At 37.3% G+C, this 16,392-nt stretch overlaps 1 protein-coding gene across 1 annotated transcript in view; it reads right to left on the bottom strand.

Annotated features, from left to right (window-relative positions):
- Reln (reelin) overlaps positions 1-16,392 on the bottom strand; it is a 458,334-nt gene that overhangs the window by 396,615 nt on the left and 45,327 nt on the right. Inside the window, exon 2 of the mRNA XM_069996300.1 lies at positions 554-664. Within this exon, the coding sequence (XP_069852401.1) occupies positions 554-664 (111 nt within the window). The remainder of the gene's footprint in view (positions 1-553; positions 665-16,392) is intronic.

The following is a 16,392-nucleotide window of genomic DNA, read 5'->3' as shown; positions in this document are numbered from 1 at the left end:
TATAAGTTCCTGCCTCTCCAGTCTCTTTTAGTCCCCAACTGAAAGACAAAGACTCTACGTAAGTATTTTAAGTATTAAATTATATTCTTTTATAAATACATGTGGAATTCAATTATTTTAACAAATATTACTGGCTCCATTTGATGCAATGCTTACTTGCCAAACTTACCATGACACTTTTACTTACTGCCAGATTTTAATAACTGCATAAGAGCAGTGTACTAAATAATTACATGGATGCCAAAGTGAATTCCAGAGAACTAAAATGACAGAACTTGGCTATTTACAAAAACCCAATAGGAACAAGAATAATAATAGCAGTAAATGCAAGGAGACAGAAGATCCTCATCCCTAGCTCATGGTGGTCCCTCATTTACAAGACTCACATAAATTCCCCAACTCTGAGCAAACACACAAAAAAAGCTTCAGATTATTTTTCTCTTAAATAATAAATGCCTGATACTTCTAAAATGAGCATCTCAGAAATAAAAAAGGTAACAATCATGAAATATTCACAATTATGAATGGTTTCCATTTTATCATGAAAGCTTACCAAATCCAAAAGCATTGGAACCTCCAATGCTCTGTGAAGACTGAACACTTGTAGATGTATACAGTCCTGTCACCAGCAGGCCATCAAAGAAGGTGCTTGTTGAAATTGTCACTGAAATACAGGAAGGGGAAAAGAAAATCAATTGAGGTAGCCAGAGAACAACAGACAGTCTCAAGAAAATCTTTACTCCTTATTAGTAAACTATTTTGACATTAGCTCCAGTTGGTTTTACATATTTAGATATAGGCATAGGTATATATGTATGTATACCTATATATATACATATATACATATATACATACATATATATGTATTTATAAATGCACGTGTATGCATTGGAACTTACAGAGAAAAAAATTCCAAATTTTAATACTGATAATTGCTGGCCCTAAATTGAGAACATCAATTTTAGAATTGTACAACCATTTATACATCATTTCCTGGCTATGTGAAAAATCTGAAAATAATGTAGTATGAATAGGTGGCTTCCCCACCTCTACTACCATCTTCGAACACAGTCAAAGGCATTGCTAGAAATTGGGCATTGTGGTGAAAAATGTTCTTTTAAAAAAGTATTCCATGGAGCTGGGAAGGTGGCTCAGTGGTAGAATGCTTGCCTTCCATGCATGAGGCCCTGGGTTTGATTCCTCAGCACGACATAAGCAGGGAAAAAAAAGCCAGAAGTGGTACTGTGGCTCAAGTGGTAGAGCAATAGCCTTGAGCTAAAGAGCTGAGAGACAGTGCCCAGGCCCAGAGTTTAAGCCCCACGACTGATTTAAAAAAAAGTATTCCATTCTATGGGGAACAATCTTACATCAGCTGTTGAAAGAACAGTAAGATACATTTTAGTTCTATTGTGAGTCTTCATTCATAGGCAAGTTCCCTGAAGTTTTTCAACAACAGCACACTAATTTGCAGGAAGACAGCCCTTTCCTCCTATGAGCTGGAAAGGGAAGACCATTGAATGTTTCACGTTTCAGAACCAAGTCTACCAGAGGAGCCTAAATAACTTCATAACCACTCCCCTCTTGCCCCCCCTAAACAAAAAAAAACAAAAACGTAATATTCCTGTGAAGGAGCAAATTAAACTGATATGTATACTACTAGGGGTTGGCTTATCATTAAGATCTTGTCTTACTAGCCACCTCAAAATCTGATTACAGTTTCTTTCTTGACATGCTATCGTTTTTTTCTTATATAGCTTTTGTTAGATAAAGATAATGCCACACACAGTAAACAGTGAAGGAGGATAATGACATTATTTTGGAATTACACAGATGAAGCCTATCACCCTGCTTGGTAGCAATAAGAATATCAGAGTCACATTAATTCTGATGATAATGATTAAATTAAACTCCAAGACATCCAGTGCATAGAAGAGAATAGTCTGAAATATCCATACCATAGCGTAAAACAAGATACACATATCAAGAGCCTGGAATCATGCTACCCTTTCAATGGCATGAGGTGTTGGAATACACCACATTTCCATCTTTTAATAAGAATAATAGCTCATATTTTTGAGTACTGTCATGCAAATCACTCATGCAAGGCAAGAACTAGTTTATATTTATTAGTATTTCTTTGTCAAATTATTTTTATAAAGGTACTCCTATCATAAAAATAAGGAATATGTGGTACAGAACAAGTAAAAACCTGCTAAGAACCATCTGCTGCTATAAAAACATTTTTGATGCCTATTTAAATTCACTTCTCCCCTCAGATCCCAAAGTGCAATGCCCATGATAAAACTCGTACTTCAGGGCTGGGAAGATGGCTCAGTGGTAGAGTGCTAGCCTTGCATGCATGAGGCCCTGGGTTCCATTCCTCAGCACCACATAAGTAGAAAAAGCCGGAAGTGGTGCTGTGGCTCAAGTGGTAGAGCACTAGCCTTGAGCTGAGGAGCTGAGGGACAGCGCCCAGGCCCAGAGTTCAGGCCCCACAACCACAAAAAAAAACAAACAAAAAACCCTCATACTTCATACTATCTTTTCCCAGATCATTCTATATGCATGAAGGATATTTAAGGAAAAGGAATGGTGTTTGCTATCACTGTTATTATGGAGAATAACAGTAGACAAAACACAAAGCCATGAGATTGGTTAGGGACTCTGACCTTACCTGAGGCCCAAGCACTAGGCCCTGGACCTCTACCTGCCAAAGTGTTCTTGGGCAACCAATCTCATCTGAGTCTATAAATTTCCTTCTCTGTAGACCAGCATCCTAATCATCAGTTCCCCCAACTCTTGTTTGCTTCTGCTAATGCCTCCTTCGTCTTCACTAAGAGGTGTGTGTGTGTGTGTGTGTGTGTGTGTGTGTGTGTGTGTGTGTGTGAGAGAGAGAGAGAGAGAGAGAGAGAGAGAGAGAGAGAGAGAGAGAGAGAGAGAGACAGAGACAGAGAGAGACAGAGAGAGACAGAGACAGAGACAGACAGAGACAGACAGAGACAGACAGAGACGGACAGAGAGACAGAGACAGAGACAGAGACAGACAGACAGACAGAGAGACTACTGGATCTTGGATTCAGGGACTAGTATTCTCCCTCCTCTTTTTTACTTTATGTCTGGCACTTGAGCCACATTTCCACTTCTGTTTTATTGCTAGTTAACTGGAAAGAAGATTCTTTTTGATTTATCTGCCTATGACAGCTGTGAATTTTTGATCCTTGGATCTCATCATCCTGAGCAGCTAGGATTATAGATATGAGCCACAAGTGTTCAACACTAAGATTTAAAACCTCTGCAATTGTTTCTGTGCACTGTTACTGTTAAGAATGAAGTTATTTCCTGTTAAGATAACTCATTGACCATCAGATTTTAAAGCTGTGCCTAAGTTGTCCTTCACAGCAAATCACATCTAAACTGCAGTGTCTCGCTGTGGACTCAGGGACCCTGATTACACTCACTTCTCCTGACCAACATCTCTTTGATTCAGTAAAGCGGCAGCAGAGCTGTAGGGATGCACAAGCACAAGCCTCTGTGAACTCCTCAATTTTTTTGTTATGCTTCTGCTATGATTCCAGCATCAAGGATATGAGAAATAGAGAAGATTTATGGGCTTCCGAGCATAGAAAACCTGATTTTGATTCTCACCTATGTCTGGTCTGATGAGTATCTCTGCCCAAGAGTCCTCATTTACAAAAGAGAATTATAAAAAATAGTGTGAATTTAAAAGGTAAGAATTAAAAGCAAATACATCAATGTAATCAACATGTCTATCTCCTGAATTATTATTATGCACGCACTAAACAGTCAATAAAAATACACTTTCTTTGCCCTTTCTCAGACTCAGAAGCCCTGCCTTGTTCTTTCCTCCCTAAGAACGTGAGTCCTATACTGACCTGGCATCTACCTTGCGGGAGACCTAGGTACCTCTAGTCACTGGATTGTCTACTCTAAGTCCTACTGCCTGCTAGGATTATCACTATTTCCCTGTCCCACTGCTTATCTCTGACCATGTTCTCCACCAAGCAAGCATTCTCAGCATGTTATTAATTTGTCCTCCCTCCCAACAGATAATCTGTAAGTATGTGTTCCATAGAGGAAGGCTGAGAGAGAAGAATCATGGATAGTAGTTCTTCTGTTTCAGATGTGGTCTCAAAAGGGTATATTCATCCAGGAAAACAAAATCCCCACCGTATCTACCATGACAACAGAGTTAAGCTGAACTCACTGACAGTTTGAATGTATCTAGTCATGCTTTACACAGAGACATAGGCATCTGGGAAGCTATCTGGACAGCCTGTGACTCATGTGGATACACAGAGACCTCAATTTGCCACTTTTCTTAAATGTCCATCCAGGTTGTTAACCCCATGACACCCAGTACCTGTTCGTCCCAGAGGATCAATGTATTCTGACTTCAATCTATCCACACACAAAATGGCTTGTTTCAGATTGGTTCTTTACATAGATTCAATGTCTGCTGGAGACGGCCTAGTTGACTTTCATTCTCAATAGGAGCATTAATTCACTATGTCAGATCAGTACATCTGGGTATGTTTAAATAGATGAGAAATTATTTCTAAAGATTGAGTATCTTAAGGAAAACAAGAATTACTAGGGAAACCATACAAAACTCTCCTTACTTTAAGTTGTAATATACTAACTTACACTCAAACTTTGTCTGCAAAATTTTGCCAGGCCTCTTTCCCAACTCTCAACATGGAGCAAGCTGATGTTCAAATATCACCAGCTGTACATCCAAAAGACATGTCAGCTTCAACATGACTAACACTCCAGTGTCTATTCTTCAGCCTAAACTGGCATCTACCTCCATCCTCCACAACTCAGCTCTATGCAACACCACTTCCTGTTACTGAGACCAAATCTTTTTCCGCCAACTTTGGAATTGCATTGCCCACACCTGGCATCAAGTCCACCAGTCAATCCTGTTGGCTCAGCCACAAATCATATTGAAAATCTGGCTGCATGTCATGTTGCTCTGAGTGCCACCTTTCCCCCTACGGATTATTTCATTGCACAGTCATCTTGTCTTCCTGGTTCTCTCCTCGCCTTCAGTATGAGTTGGTGCATCTGACTCATCCTATCACTCTTCTCTTTACAACTTTCTGAGAGCTTCTTGTTTTCTCCAGGTCTTTGTAGTGGTCTACAAAGCAGCATGTGACCAGCCTCCATCCCCTCTGCATTCTCATCTTCTTTACTCTCCTGCTTAGCTCCATCCAGATGTGATTTATACAGCTTCTGTACTCACCTTTTCCACGCACTGGACACTTCTTCCAGATACCCAAGGGCCAATTCTCTCACATCCTTAAAGCCTCATTTCAAATGCTACCTTTTCAGTGAAGGCTGCCTTGATTGAACTATTTAAAATTGTAAACAGCACCTGTCCATCTGCTTTCATACCCCCAGTTCTTCTTACTTATTTTTCTCCTCTTTTGTTTCAGAAGTAAATATCACTATCTAAACACATCACACTAATAATAGCTACTTATAATTTATATCTTCTCACTGTACTTATTTTCAATCATACTCTGTAGAATGTAATCTTCATCAAAGCAGGTATCTCAAGTGTTTTGTTCAGTGATATATCTCAACTATGTAGGGCAATTCATGATACTTTTAAGTACTTGATAAATATTTAGTGAATTAATAATGAATAATTCATTCACATAAAAGTAGTCTGAGGTTGTCTTGTGTTCAACTTGTTTCTAGAGAACTATGTTGTAAATCCTAGACTTTGTAGGTCAGATGAATCCCACTCGGAAAAGCTACATGGAAAAAAAGGAGACAGAAAAGTTGACTACTTAAATATGTAAAATATTTTCCTGAATGCAAGACAGATCAATGCAGAGAGAAGCTAACTAATTAAAAGACCAGACATGGACTTTTACTTGGATATGGGAAAGCTAGTTTTAGAATAAGTAAATTTTCATATGCTACATGTTTACATAAGTCATCTACAGAAAAAAATCCTTGTTTGAAAAACAATTGATATAATCTATTTCTGTTCACTAGCATTGAGAATTTAAATTATTTTTAGAGGGGAAAATGCATTTGCCTTTGGAAATATGTTACTCTGCTCACAAAATGGAACAAGCATTCCTTTCCTCTTTTAAACAGATGTAATGCATAACCCACATGTGAATGTGAATCTGTCTCGTTTAAGAAAAAGACAATGCTGCTTCTACTCTTACAGTATTTAAGGCTTTGCTCTGATCACTCCAGGCATACTAGCCTCCTTTTACTCAAGAAGATAAAGGGTCCAACTTGTATACTGAAAAAATATCAGATCCAGTTTTGATTCCTGACTAGTGTGTAGGACATTTCAGAATGTCTGCAGCTCACATGTGCTCACTTTTGGAGCATGTTAGTGAACACACTAGCAAGCACACAAGCTGTGTGAGTGTCTGCACGAAGGACTCTACAATGAGGCACTGGCAAGTCAGAGTATCTTTCACTCTGCCCCTTCTTCCCTTTTCACTTTCCACTTGTAGCTACTGGTAAATCTGCCAGGATTGTCCAATATTAAACATTAAAAGCACAGAGAATCGACCCTCCCAGGCCCCGGAGGCCACTGTGGCTTATGGCCTGCCATAGCTGCTTCTGCCTGCCTGACTCAGGGCCATCAGCTTCAAGCTTCAGTCTTCCCCTGAGGCCTCTGCCCCACCTTGCCCTCAAATCTCCCTGATTGACTCCCCTTGTGCCCTGCTTCTTTCCTTCCTGTGCCCCTTGATTCTATCCCCTCTAATTGTGTTGGAACTCATCCTTCAAGCATGATTTTCACTTCTCTATACTTGGTTCATCATTTAGATCTAAAACTTGCTACCATTCAAACAAGGGGAATAATCCTGAAAGCCAGAGTGACTATACTGATGAAGCACACATTTGTGAATGTAAAATTCTATCAACATGTAGATGAACAAGAAGGAAAATTTCCAGTTTTCAAAGTTACTAAAATATTGCCCCATTGCTGAAGCTAATTAAGTAAAGACATATACATAAACTGCACACAAATCAGGATTGTGTGTGTGCACAGGTGCACATACATGTAGATACAGATCACTTACAGAACATAAAATACATGGTACTAATTCACCCCAGAGCCTTTTTTGTAACTTTCTCTCCCTCTGTGGGAACTATAGATACTATGGAGTATTGTAGAGCACTTGGCTACACTCTTGTGTTCTCCAGAGCTTGGCTCCAAGAAAAAGCTCAGGAACCATGTGTTGAATTCAACCATAAGAAAACATAGTTACAATAAAAATAATCATGCAAGAGCTGGGCATCAGTGGCTCACACCTGTCATCCTAGCTATCCAAAAGGCTGCAATCTAGAAGATCAAGGTCTGAAGCTACCCTGGGAAGAAATGTATGAGAGACTCTATTTCCAAAATGACCAACAAAAAGCAGGGCTTGAGATATGACTCAAGTGGTAGAGTGCCAGCAAAGCAAGCAAACAGTGAAAGCATGGGTCTTGAGTTCAAACCCCTGCACTGTCAAAAAATGAAAGCCATATAAGAATAAAATACCCAAATATTGGTGATTATGCCTGTAATCCTAGCTATTTAGGAGGCTGAGATCTGAGGATCACAATTCAAATCCAGCCCCTGCAGCAAAGTCCATGAGACTTTTTTCTCCAATTAATCACCAGAAACCAGAATTAGTACTGTGGCTCAAAGTGGTAGAGTGCTAGCCTTGAGCAAAAAGAGCTCAGGGATAGTACCCAGACTCAGTTCAAGCCTTACAACTGCATGAAAAAAAAAGAATAAACCAAAATTGTAGTCAAAGTAACTAAAATTGTGACAAAATCATGCAATTTTTATTACAGACCTCAAGGATCAGAAATACAAAGCAGTGGGGTTTGTGTGCATGTACTTTATGTGTGAATATATACACATATTTTATGCATATACCAAATTAATCTTGGTAATTTTTGTCAGTAAGGTACCTTACACTATTATTCTCTCTCTAAAGTTTTGATGCCATTTCTTCAAAGAAAAAATAAGAAGGCTGAGGAAAAAATCAAAAGGCTGAGGAGGTTACCCATATCGCCTCCACATCTGTGTTAAATCGGCAATGAGCTTAGCACCAGGAGACTATGAATATGGATTGCTGGGCTGTGACAGCAGAATGAAAACATGATGTAGTGACACAATTCAATTCTTATCAGTGCCTCAAAGAGTACCTCTGTCTCAAAATGACTAATTACAGAGACAGTTATTATCTATTAGAGCTTCTATTAACTGTTCTCAATAAGACCCTAATACCATTCTTGCAGAAAATCACTGTAAGATGAAAGTCAAGAAAAAATTACATTTACACATTTAATGCTGTTTGCATTTCATCCTAAAGATTCTGGCCTGCAAATGTTTGACGGCTCATTAAATTTTGATTACTTCAAGCATATTCCATCACTATTTTATATAAAAGACCTTTAATATGTGTAGAAAATAAATACAATACTTGAAATGATGTTTCCATCCTTTCTCAAAATGGCAAACACCAGAGAACAACAAATTGCAAAAGGTTGAAATTAGTATTTAGGTATTAGCAGTGATGCACTGATTTCAAAGAGTTCTTTCTCATCTTTAAGTTTTATACATTTTGAAGGTGAAAAACACCAACAGAATCCAATATTGTTAATATCAAAAAATCATCACCACATTTTGCCTTCTGAATAGAAGCCCATTTGCCTTTTGAATACAGAACAGATTAAATAGCCCGAGGAACAAACATACCTCTGAAAATGAAATAAACTGAGTTTATTTGCAGCAAAATTTCATAAATACTATGTGTTCAACTACCAACTCTTCCTTAAAGTGCCAGGAGCTTGGGGGTACTAAACAGAGATCATCAAAAAATACATTATACCTTCCATTCTAAACTTTAAGAACATGACCCCTGAACTATGTCTTACATGTACTCATTCCATTTTTACAGTTTTATGTAGTTTCCAAACATTAAGTCGAGGCATTTAGCATTTTCCAACCAACAGCAGCAAAGAAAGGGTAATTCCAGTAAATACACACACACACACACACACACACACACACACACACACACACACACACACACACACACACACACACACACACACACACACAGAAGGTCAAGTTCACTGAGGGTAAGCCTGAGTCCATAATGCTAATGAGCTGAACACAAGGATCTTAAATAATTAGACCAAGAATAAATGGGCTCTTACCAGGCTTTGTAAAAACAGAGACTATGTTTGTTTTACCCATTTATTCCAACAAATGGGAAGGGGTATGATGAGGAAGTATCTAGCTGCACACCTAGTGAGCAGCCTCCTGTCAATCCATCTTTGGAAAAGCCCCGTTAAGTTTCCCATACCACCCCTTTCCTTCTTATAGTCTATAACAGGCAGCTGACCTATACTGTCTCTAGGGGCTTTATGCCCTCAGATTTAATACACACCTCCTTAATAACAATAACAGTTACATAATATTTTAGCACTACATGCCAGGTACACTTCTAAGCCTTTTATAGGCATTATTTAATCTTTTCAACATTCTTTGAGATAAGTACTATTATTATACCCTTTTACCCAGGAGAAAGCTGAAACAAAGGGAGTGGGTGGGTGAGTTAAGTAACATATTTAACTGGCATGTAAAAGGTGGCTCTAAGAAGTAGAAGTAGTGCTTCCTATCCTGCATGGACTGCATAAATACAGCAATGTCTGTTTCCTGTACACCTGAAAGGGAGGCAGGAGCTCCATTTTCCCTGGAGGAAAGTGGTACCACAGTCTCCCAAACTCCAGATGCCGGGGGAGAGTGTTTTGAGAAAATGCCCAGCAGATTGCTCTTTCCAAAGCATTTGACCAGATGCCTGCTAACCCCAATTATTATTACAACCATTTATTATCATTATTACCACTCATCTTTTTCATTTCTGCAGATCTCTACTGTTCCTTGGGGGACAAAGAAAGATGGAATGGCCTCTAGGGAGGGCTAAATGCTGTGTGATGAAGAACTAGGCTAAGACCAAGCTAAGAATGCCTAAGATCCCTGGGTCAGCCCATGTTTGAAATCAGAGTCAGAATGCTTTGGTGAACCTTCCTCCATCTTTGTCCCCACTTTAAAAGAGGAAAAACCCAGCAATCCAGGAATTGGGGCAAGTGCATAAGATGTGTCATCTGCAAATTTTAATATTTTACAATGCTTTCTGGGGGTTGGGAAATGTTTTTTGATGTCTGACAGAGGGACCCAGCATCTCCATGGAACTCTTCTATGAGATATTTATTACAGATTCAGAGATTCATACATAGTCTCTAAGTCTTATCTTCCAGCACCACCAGTAATAAAAAAGAGATCCACTGAGATTTCTTGTTCCTTTAAGTTCCTAAGACATAAACCAAGTGCAGTCAATTGTGTTTGTGAATTTATTATCTTAAAATTATGCCCTTTAGAAGTGAGTCTAAATGGTAGCATTTGGTAAATATGAGTCTCCCTGCTTCCCTGTTCCTCCATATTCCCTTTATCTCTCCCTCTCCTTTTCTCTCTCTTCTTTCTCCCTCCCCTACAGCCTCCTTCCCTTCCTCCCTCCCTGACCTCTCTCTTTCTGGAAAAATCAACCTTGGAATAAAATCTCACATCTTATTAAGATAAGATCCCATTCCCAGACTTGAAAACCTGTGTCAGAATAAAGCACCTGGAATGCATTAACATAGTATTTTAGAACAAATTGCTTAACTAGTGATCCCAAATAACAAGGACACACACGTGTGTGTGTGCGTGCGTGTGTGTGTGTGTGTGTGTGTGTGTGTATCTTAATAATCTCTATTACTAGTCCAATAGAACCTGAAACAATGATTTTTATCATCTTTGTTTTGCTTTTGTAACTTAATTCTGAACTTTAAAAAACATTCTGAATACTGGGATAAACTGTTTAGTCCCTAGATCTCAAATTACTTTTTCTTTGCATTAAACAATTATATTTAGAGAACTATAGCTAAATGTTACAAGTGTTGGTGTTTTACCTCTGACCTTATTTTTCATGTTACTTTTCTGTGAGATTTGATGATAGTCATACATGAAAATTTCATATTGTTGGTCCTGCACTCAATAAATTATTAAAGTGATATGAATAGAAATGTGGTGTTCAAGTTTTCAGCAATTTTTAGCCCTTTGTTCTTTCTTTTTTAAAGAAAAGACTTCCATATCTATAACTCTTAATAACTTTTTAACATTTAAGCAAAGATTAAGTCCAAAGAGAAATCATTTTGAAAGACTTACTGTCCCTAATCTTCTACAACAAGTTCTAAAAATGTTTTTCTTTCAATTCATGGCTGTTAATTAGGTTTTTGAGGCTAAGAAAAATAAGCTATTAATTCTTATAAGCACATATGCAGGTAAATGTGTTACAATAAATTCCACAGATGTCTAGAGAACAAATATATATTTAAGGTTTTTATAGATTTTAAAAAACATGCCTGGAACTATTCTGTTTCAATGACTATTTTCCTCCCTTTGTAACATGAAAGGTCACTTCATTCCTCCAAACTGTGGTTTTAACTAAAGATAATTAAAGAAAATTTTAATCAATATTACAAATCACAAGGCACTCTTAATAGTGCCATGTTATGCAAACATAAACAGATTCTTTTGATTCAGATAAAGATCTGGATTTACACCATTATCAGTGTGTAATGTATTTTTGTATTTGGATCAGCTTTGTACTTGTTTACAACATGCCAGTATAATTGCTGACATTCATGTGTATGGGCCTGTACCTCTACTAGATTTGTAAAATAACTAAGTAGTAATAGATACAGTTCCTAATCAATATATTTACACCGAATGTAACTGACAATTTGTGGTAAGCTTTTTCACAGCATTCTCATTTGATATTTCCATAAGGTCATTCTAATGCACTTAAACCAATTATAAGCAATGGTCTTAAAAACCAAAGTCTTAGTGAGAACATTATAAGATATGTCATACATAAGACTGAGATAATTAGAGAACTCTAAACTGTAACTGATATGCGTAAGACATAAAATTTTCCATTTACTTTATGACCAGATGCTGTGTATATATGTACATGCATGTGTGTCTATTGCTCAACTAAATCATTTATTAAACAATTATTTATAAAGTGTTAATCTTGATACAGGGCACATTCTGGTGAACCATCCATATGTTTAGGAACATTCAAATAATTGTTTTGTTCCTTTTCAGTTAGGATCTTTATTCCTTGTTTCAAAACTTATTGCATAAAATCCTAAATTGCAATTTGCTCACATCAAAAAATCATAGAACAATGCTCACAGTAAATTGCTCTTTTAATATGGTACAACTGAATGCCTATCTAATAATTTTACATTAAATGGAATCAAACAAGAATATAATTTAAATAGTATATTGATACCTCTGATAGTTATTTGATAAAATTACAAAAGAAGGAATATAAATACATAGCTAATTTATGTGGCACTAATCATATATGATATGGGTAAAATGGAAAATAATATGTTTTATGTTTTATAACATGGCACTTAGTAAGATAAACCTTAAAATCCCTTTCTTTAAGATAACGCAGTCTCTTGCAGTAAAAATTTGCATTTCCAATACAGCTCTAAGACCACTTTTCCAAGGATAAGGATAAAGAAAAGCTCCAGGTGAGAATAATCATCAGGAAATGTCCTGAAGCTGAGGAGCACAGTAAAAAGCTAAGTGGTTGGTTACCTAAAGACTGTTTAAAAGGAAGGATTTTGCAGAGGACTAAAAACATGTCTTGCATCTATGGTCCTCAAATTCTAATAGAGAATTTCTAAGCATATTTTAATCTGGTATTAACACATATTTGTTTTTAATTTATTAGTTTTCTTTTTCTAAAACTGACCTAAAATGTTTTTTAAAACAATTGTCCCTAGCATAATTATGCAAAAGGTTTCATTGTAATAGTTGCATACATGCATGTAATGTACTTTGATTAAATTCATCTCAGCTTTCTTCAACCCCTTCCTCCATTTTTAACAGTCTTCAGTGGATTTGGTTATGCTGCTTCCAAACATATATAATGTATTTCTATCATATTCACTCCATTATCCTGTCCTTCCCGTCTTCCCCCTCAAAAAAAAAGCACACCTTTCAAAATCACAGAAAATCAACCTAAATTCTTAAGCTGAAGACTTGGTATAGAAAACCACACCGCTGTCTGAAAGACAAACTAAAATCAAGATATATTTTTGTAAACACACACATATATTTAGTTTGCAACTATTTGTATGCAGAGAGGCTTAAGAGGTAGTTCTAAACAGTTGTTAACTAGTTAACACAGATGTAATCATACTATCAGTGCTAACTTGATAAACTAAATTAGTAGGTTTTAGCCAAATAATGAGTGCTCCCTAGAAGTATTAATCAACTAAATCCTTCCAAAGATAATCTTGTATTTATAGTCAAATCTTCCCATAATTTGAAAAGCTTGTTTAAATAAAGATTCCTAGTTACCATTCTGTAAAATCAGAATAAAACCCAGGAGTCGGCATGTATAACAATGTCCGTCTCAGGCCACGTTTGCCCAGATTGATAGATCCCAAGAAAAAGAACATCCATTGAGAGCTATTCATGGGACCAAAAATATTGCTTGAATTGAACTGAGAGCAAATTAAGAATTTCACTACAGTGCAATACAGGAACATACATCTTGTGAGATATATGTTTATTTTAAAAGCCACTTTGCCTTTATTATACTACAGCTTCCTCCAAGTGGAAATTCTATTTAACAAGAAGAGGAAGTAATGGGATCTCTGTTCTTAAGAGCTCTAACATGAGCCAGTGAATTTTCTCAGACTGATGAGAACTGCAGTAAATCCAGAATGAGGAGAAGCAGCCAAGGCTGCAGTGATTTTGGGATGAGAACTTGAAAGCAGTGTCAGAGCCCTGCTATTGTATCCTTGGAAGACAAAATGGCTAAAGGTTCTGATTATGAATTTACAACAGGAAAAGGAATAATTATTAACATTCCCTAGGTTTGGTGAGTATACCTTCAAAGAACATTTAGACAATGTCACATTTATTATCTTTTTAGTAATGACAACAAAAAGTTACAGTTGATTCTATGCCCTCATCAGAAAGAATGACATCGCCCCATTTGTTAGGAAATGGAAAGACTTGGAAATATTTATATTTTTTCTTTTTTCTTTTTTTTTATTGTGAAAATACCGTACAGAGGGGTTACAATTACATGGGCAAGGTAATGAGTACATTTCTTATCAAGCATTGTTGCCTCCTCCTTTGTTTCCCTTTCCCATCCCTTCCCATTCTCCCCTCCCCCGCCAAAGTTGTAAAGTTCATTTTTTGACATAACGACTTGTACACCTCATTGTTGCAATGGGTCTACCTGTATCTGTATTTAAATGATTTGTTTTTGCCCTTCCCCTCCAAAAATTATACCAACATCAAATACAATGAAAGCAGGGGTTATACCATGGGGGAGGGACATACAAAGCAACAAAGAAATCATCTTATAAATATGTTAGAAACAATCGCAAGAAAGAAAAAACATTTGAATACTTATCTTGGAGTTCATTTCACCTAACATCCACTTATCTGACCTTTTCTGCTTATCTCAGACATGTACCAGTTATTGCAAATAAGGAAAACCATGGGACCTATGTTTCTTTGAGCCTGGCTTACTTCACTTAATATAATTTTTTCCAAATCTTTCCATTTCCTAACAAATGGGCCAATGTCATTCTTTCTGATGAAGGCATAGAATTCCATTGTGTATATATATGACATTTTCTTGATCCATTCATCTACTGAGGGGCATCTGGGTTGGTTCCATCTTAGCTATGGTAAATAATGCTGCAAATAAACATAGTTGTGCTGGTAGCTTTAGTATGGTCTTGTTTGTGATCATTCAGGTAAATGTCCCAAAAGTGGTATTGCTGGGTCATAGGGGAGCTCTATGTGGAGTCTTTTGAGGAACCTCCATACTACTTTCCAAAGTGGTTGAACAAGTTTACATTCCTACCAACAATGCAGTAGGGTTCCCTTCTGTCCACATCCCCTCCAGCAACTGTTGTTATTAGAGTTCTTGATTATAGCCATTCTAACTGGGGTGAGGTCGTATCTCAATGTTGTTTTGATTTGCATTTCTTTTATGGCCAGAGAGGTTGAGCATTTCTTCATGTGTCTATTGGCCATCCTTCTTTCCTCTTCAGAGAAGTTTCTCTTTAAGTCTTTAGCCCACTTACTTATTAGGCAGTTGTTTTTTTGAGGAGGAAAAATTATATTAAGTGAAGTAAGCCAGGCCCTAAGAAACATAGGTCCCATGGTTTCCCTTATTTGTAATAACTAGTATATGTCTAGGACAAGCAGAAATGTTCAAAAGCTATGTCATATGACCATATAAGATGATAAGCGAAATGAACCCCAAGATAGGGACACAAGTGTTTTTTTTCTTTCTTGCTATTGTTTTTAATATATTTATAATGTATTATATGATTTTTTTGTTTCTTTTGTATGTTCTTCTCCCATGGTATAACTCCTATTTTCACTGTATTTGATTCTGGTGCCCTGCATCTTGTATATACATTTTTCTAATTTGGGGAGGAAAAGGGAAATAGCAAAATGATGAAACAAGGATACAGGTTGACCCATTGTAACAATGATGTGTACAGGACACTATGCTGAAAATGAACTTTACAACTTTGGAGGAGCAGGGAGGAGTTGGGGAGTTGGGAAAGGGATGGTAGGGTAAATACAAAGGAGGAGGTAACAATGCTCGATAAGAAATGTACTCATTACCTTACTCATGTAACTGTAACCCCTCTGAACAGTATTTTTACAATAAAAAACAATTTTAAACAGTTACAGTTGAAGGAGATGGTGTTGAGTCAGCAAATATCGTCATGAGGAATTTTTGCTCGATACCAGTTGGACATTTCTCTTTCTGAAGACTATTAGGACATAAGAATTTCTCATACTGGGCTGGGAAGGTGGCTCAGTGGTAGAGCGCTTGCCTTGCATGCCTGAGGCGCTGGGTTAGATTCCTCAGCACCACATAAGCAAAAAGAAAAAAGTCAGAAGTGGCGCTGTAGCTCAAGTGGTAGAGTGCTAGCCTTGAGCTGAAGAGCTGAGGGACAGCGCCCAGGCCCAGAGTTTAGGCCCCACAACCCGACCCCCCCCCCCGAAAAAAAGAATTTCTCACATTTACTAATGGACCAGCATCAGGTTAAGTGGCCTGTGGTTGCTATAATGCTTCTTGTAGTACTTCATGAAACAGAAATAGGTGGCCAAATTTAAATTTCATGGCATTATCATGTTGATATAACAGAGCTGTTTTCCAGTTTTTAAAGAACCTTGAGATTCATCCCTTTCCGAAAGGTACTAGTTAGTGTTCTACATTT

The sequence above is a fragment of the Dipodomys merriami genome, unplaced genomic scaffold, assembly GCF_024711535.1.
Source record: "Dipodomys merriami isolate MVZ:Mamm:240054 unplaced genomic scaffold, mDipMer1.0.p SCAF_5, whole genome shotgun sequence".
Lineage (NCBI taxonomy): Eukaryota > Metazoa > Chordata > Mammalia > Rodentia > Heteromyidae > Dipodomys > Dipodomys merriami.
This window is presented reverse-complemented; position numbering and strand designations above follow the sequence as displayed.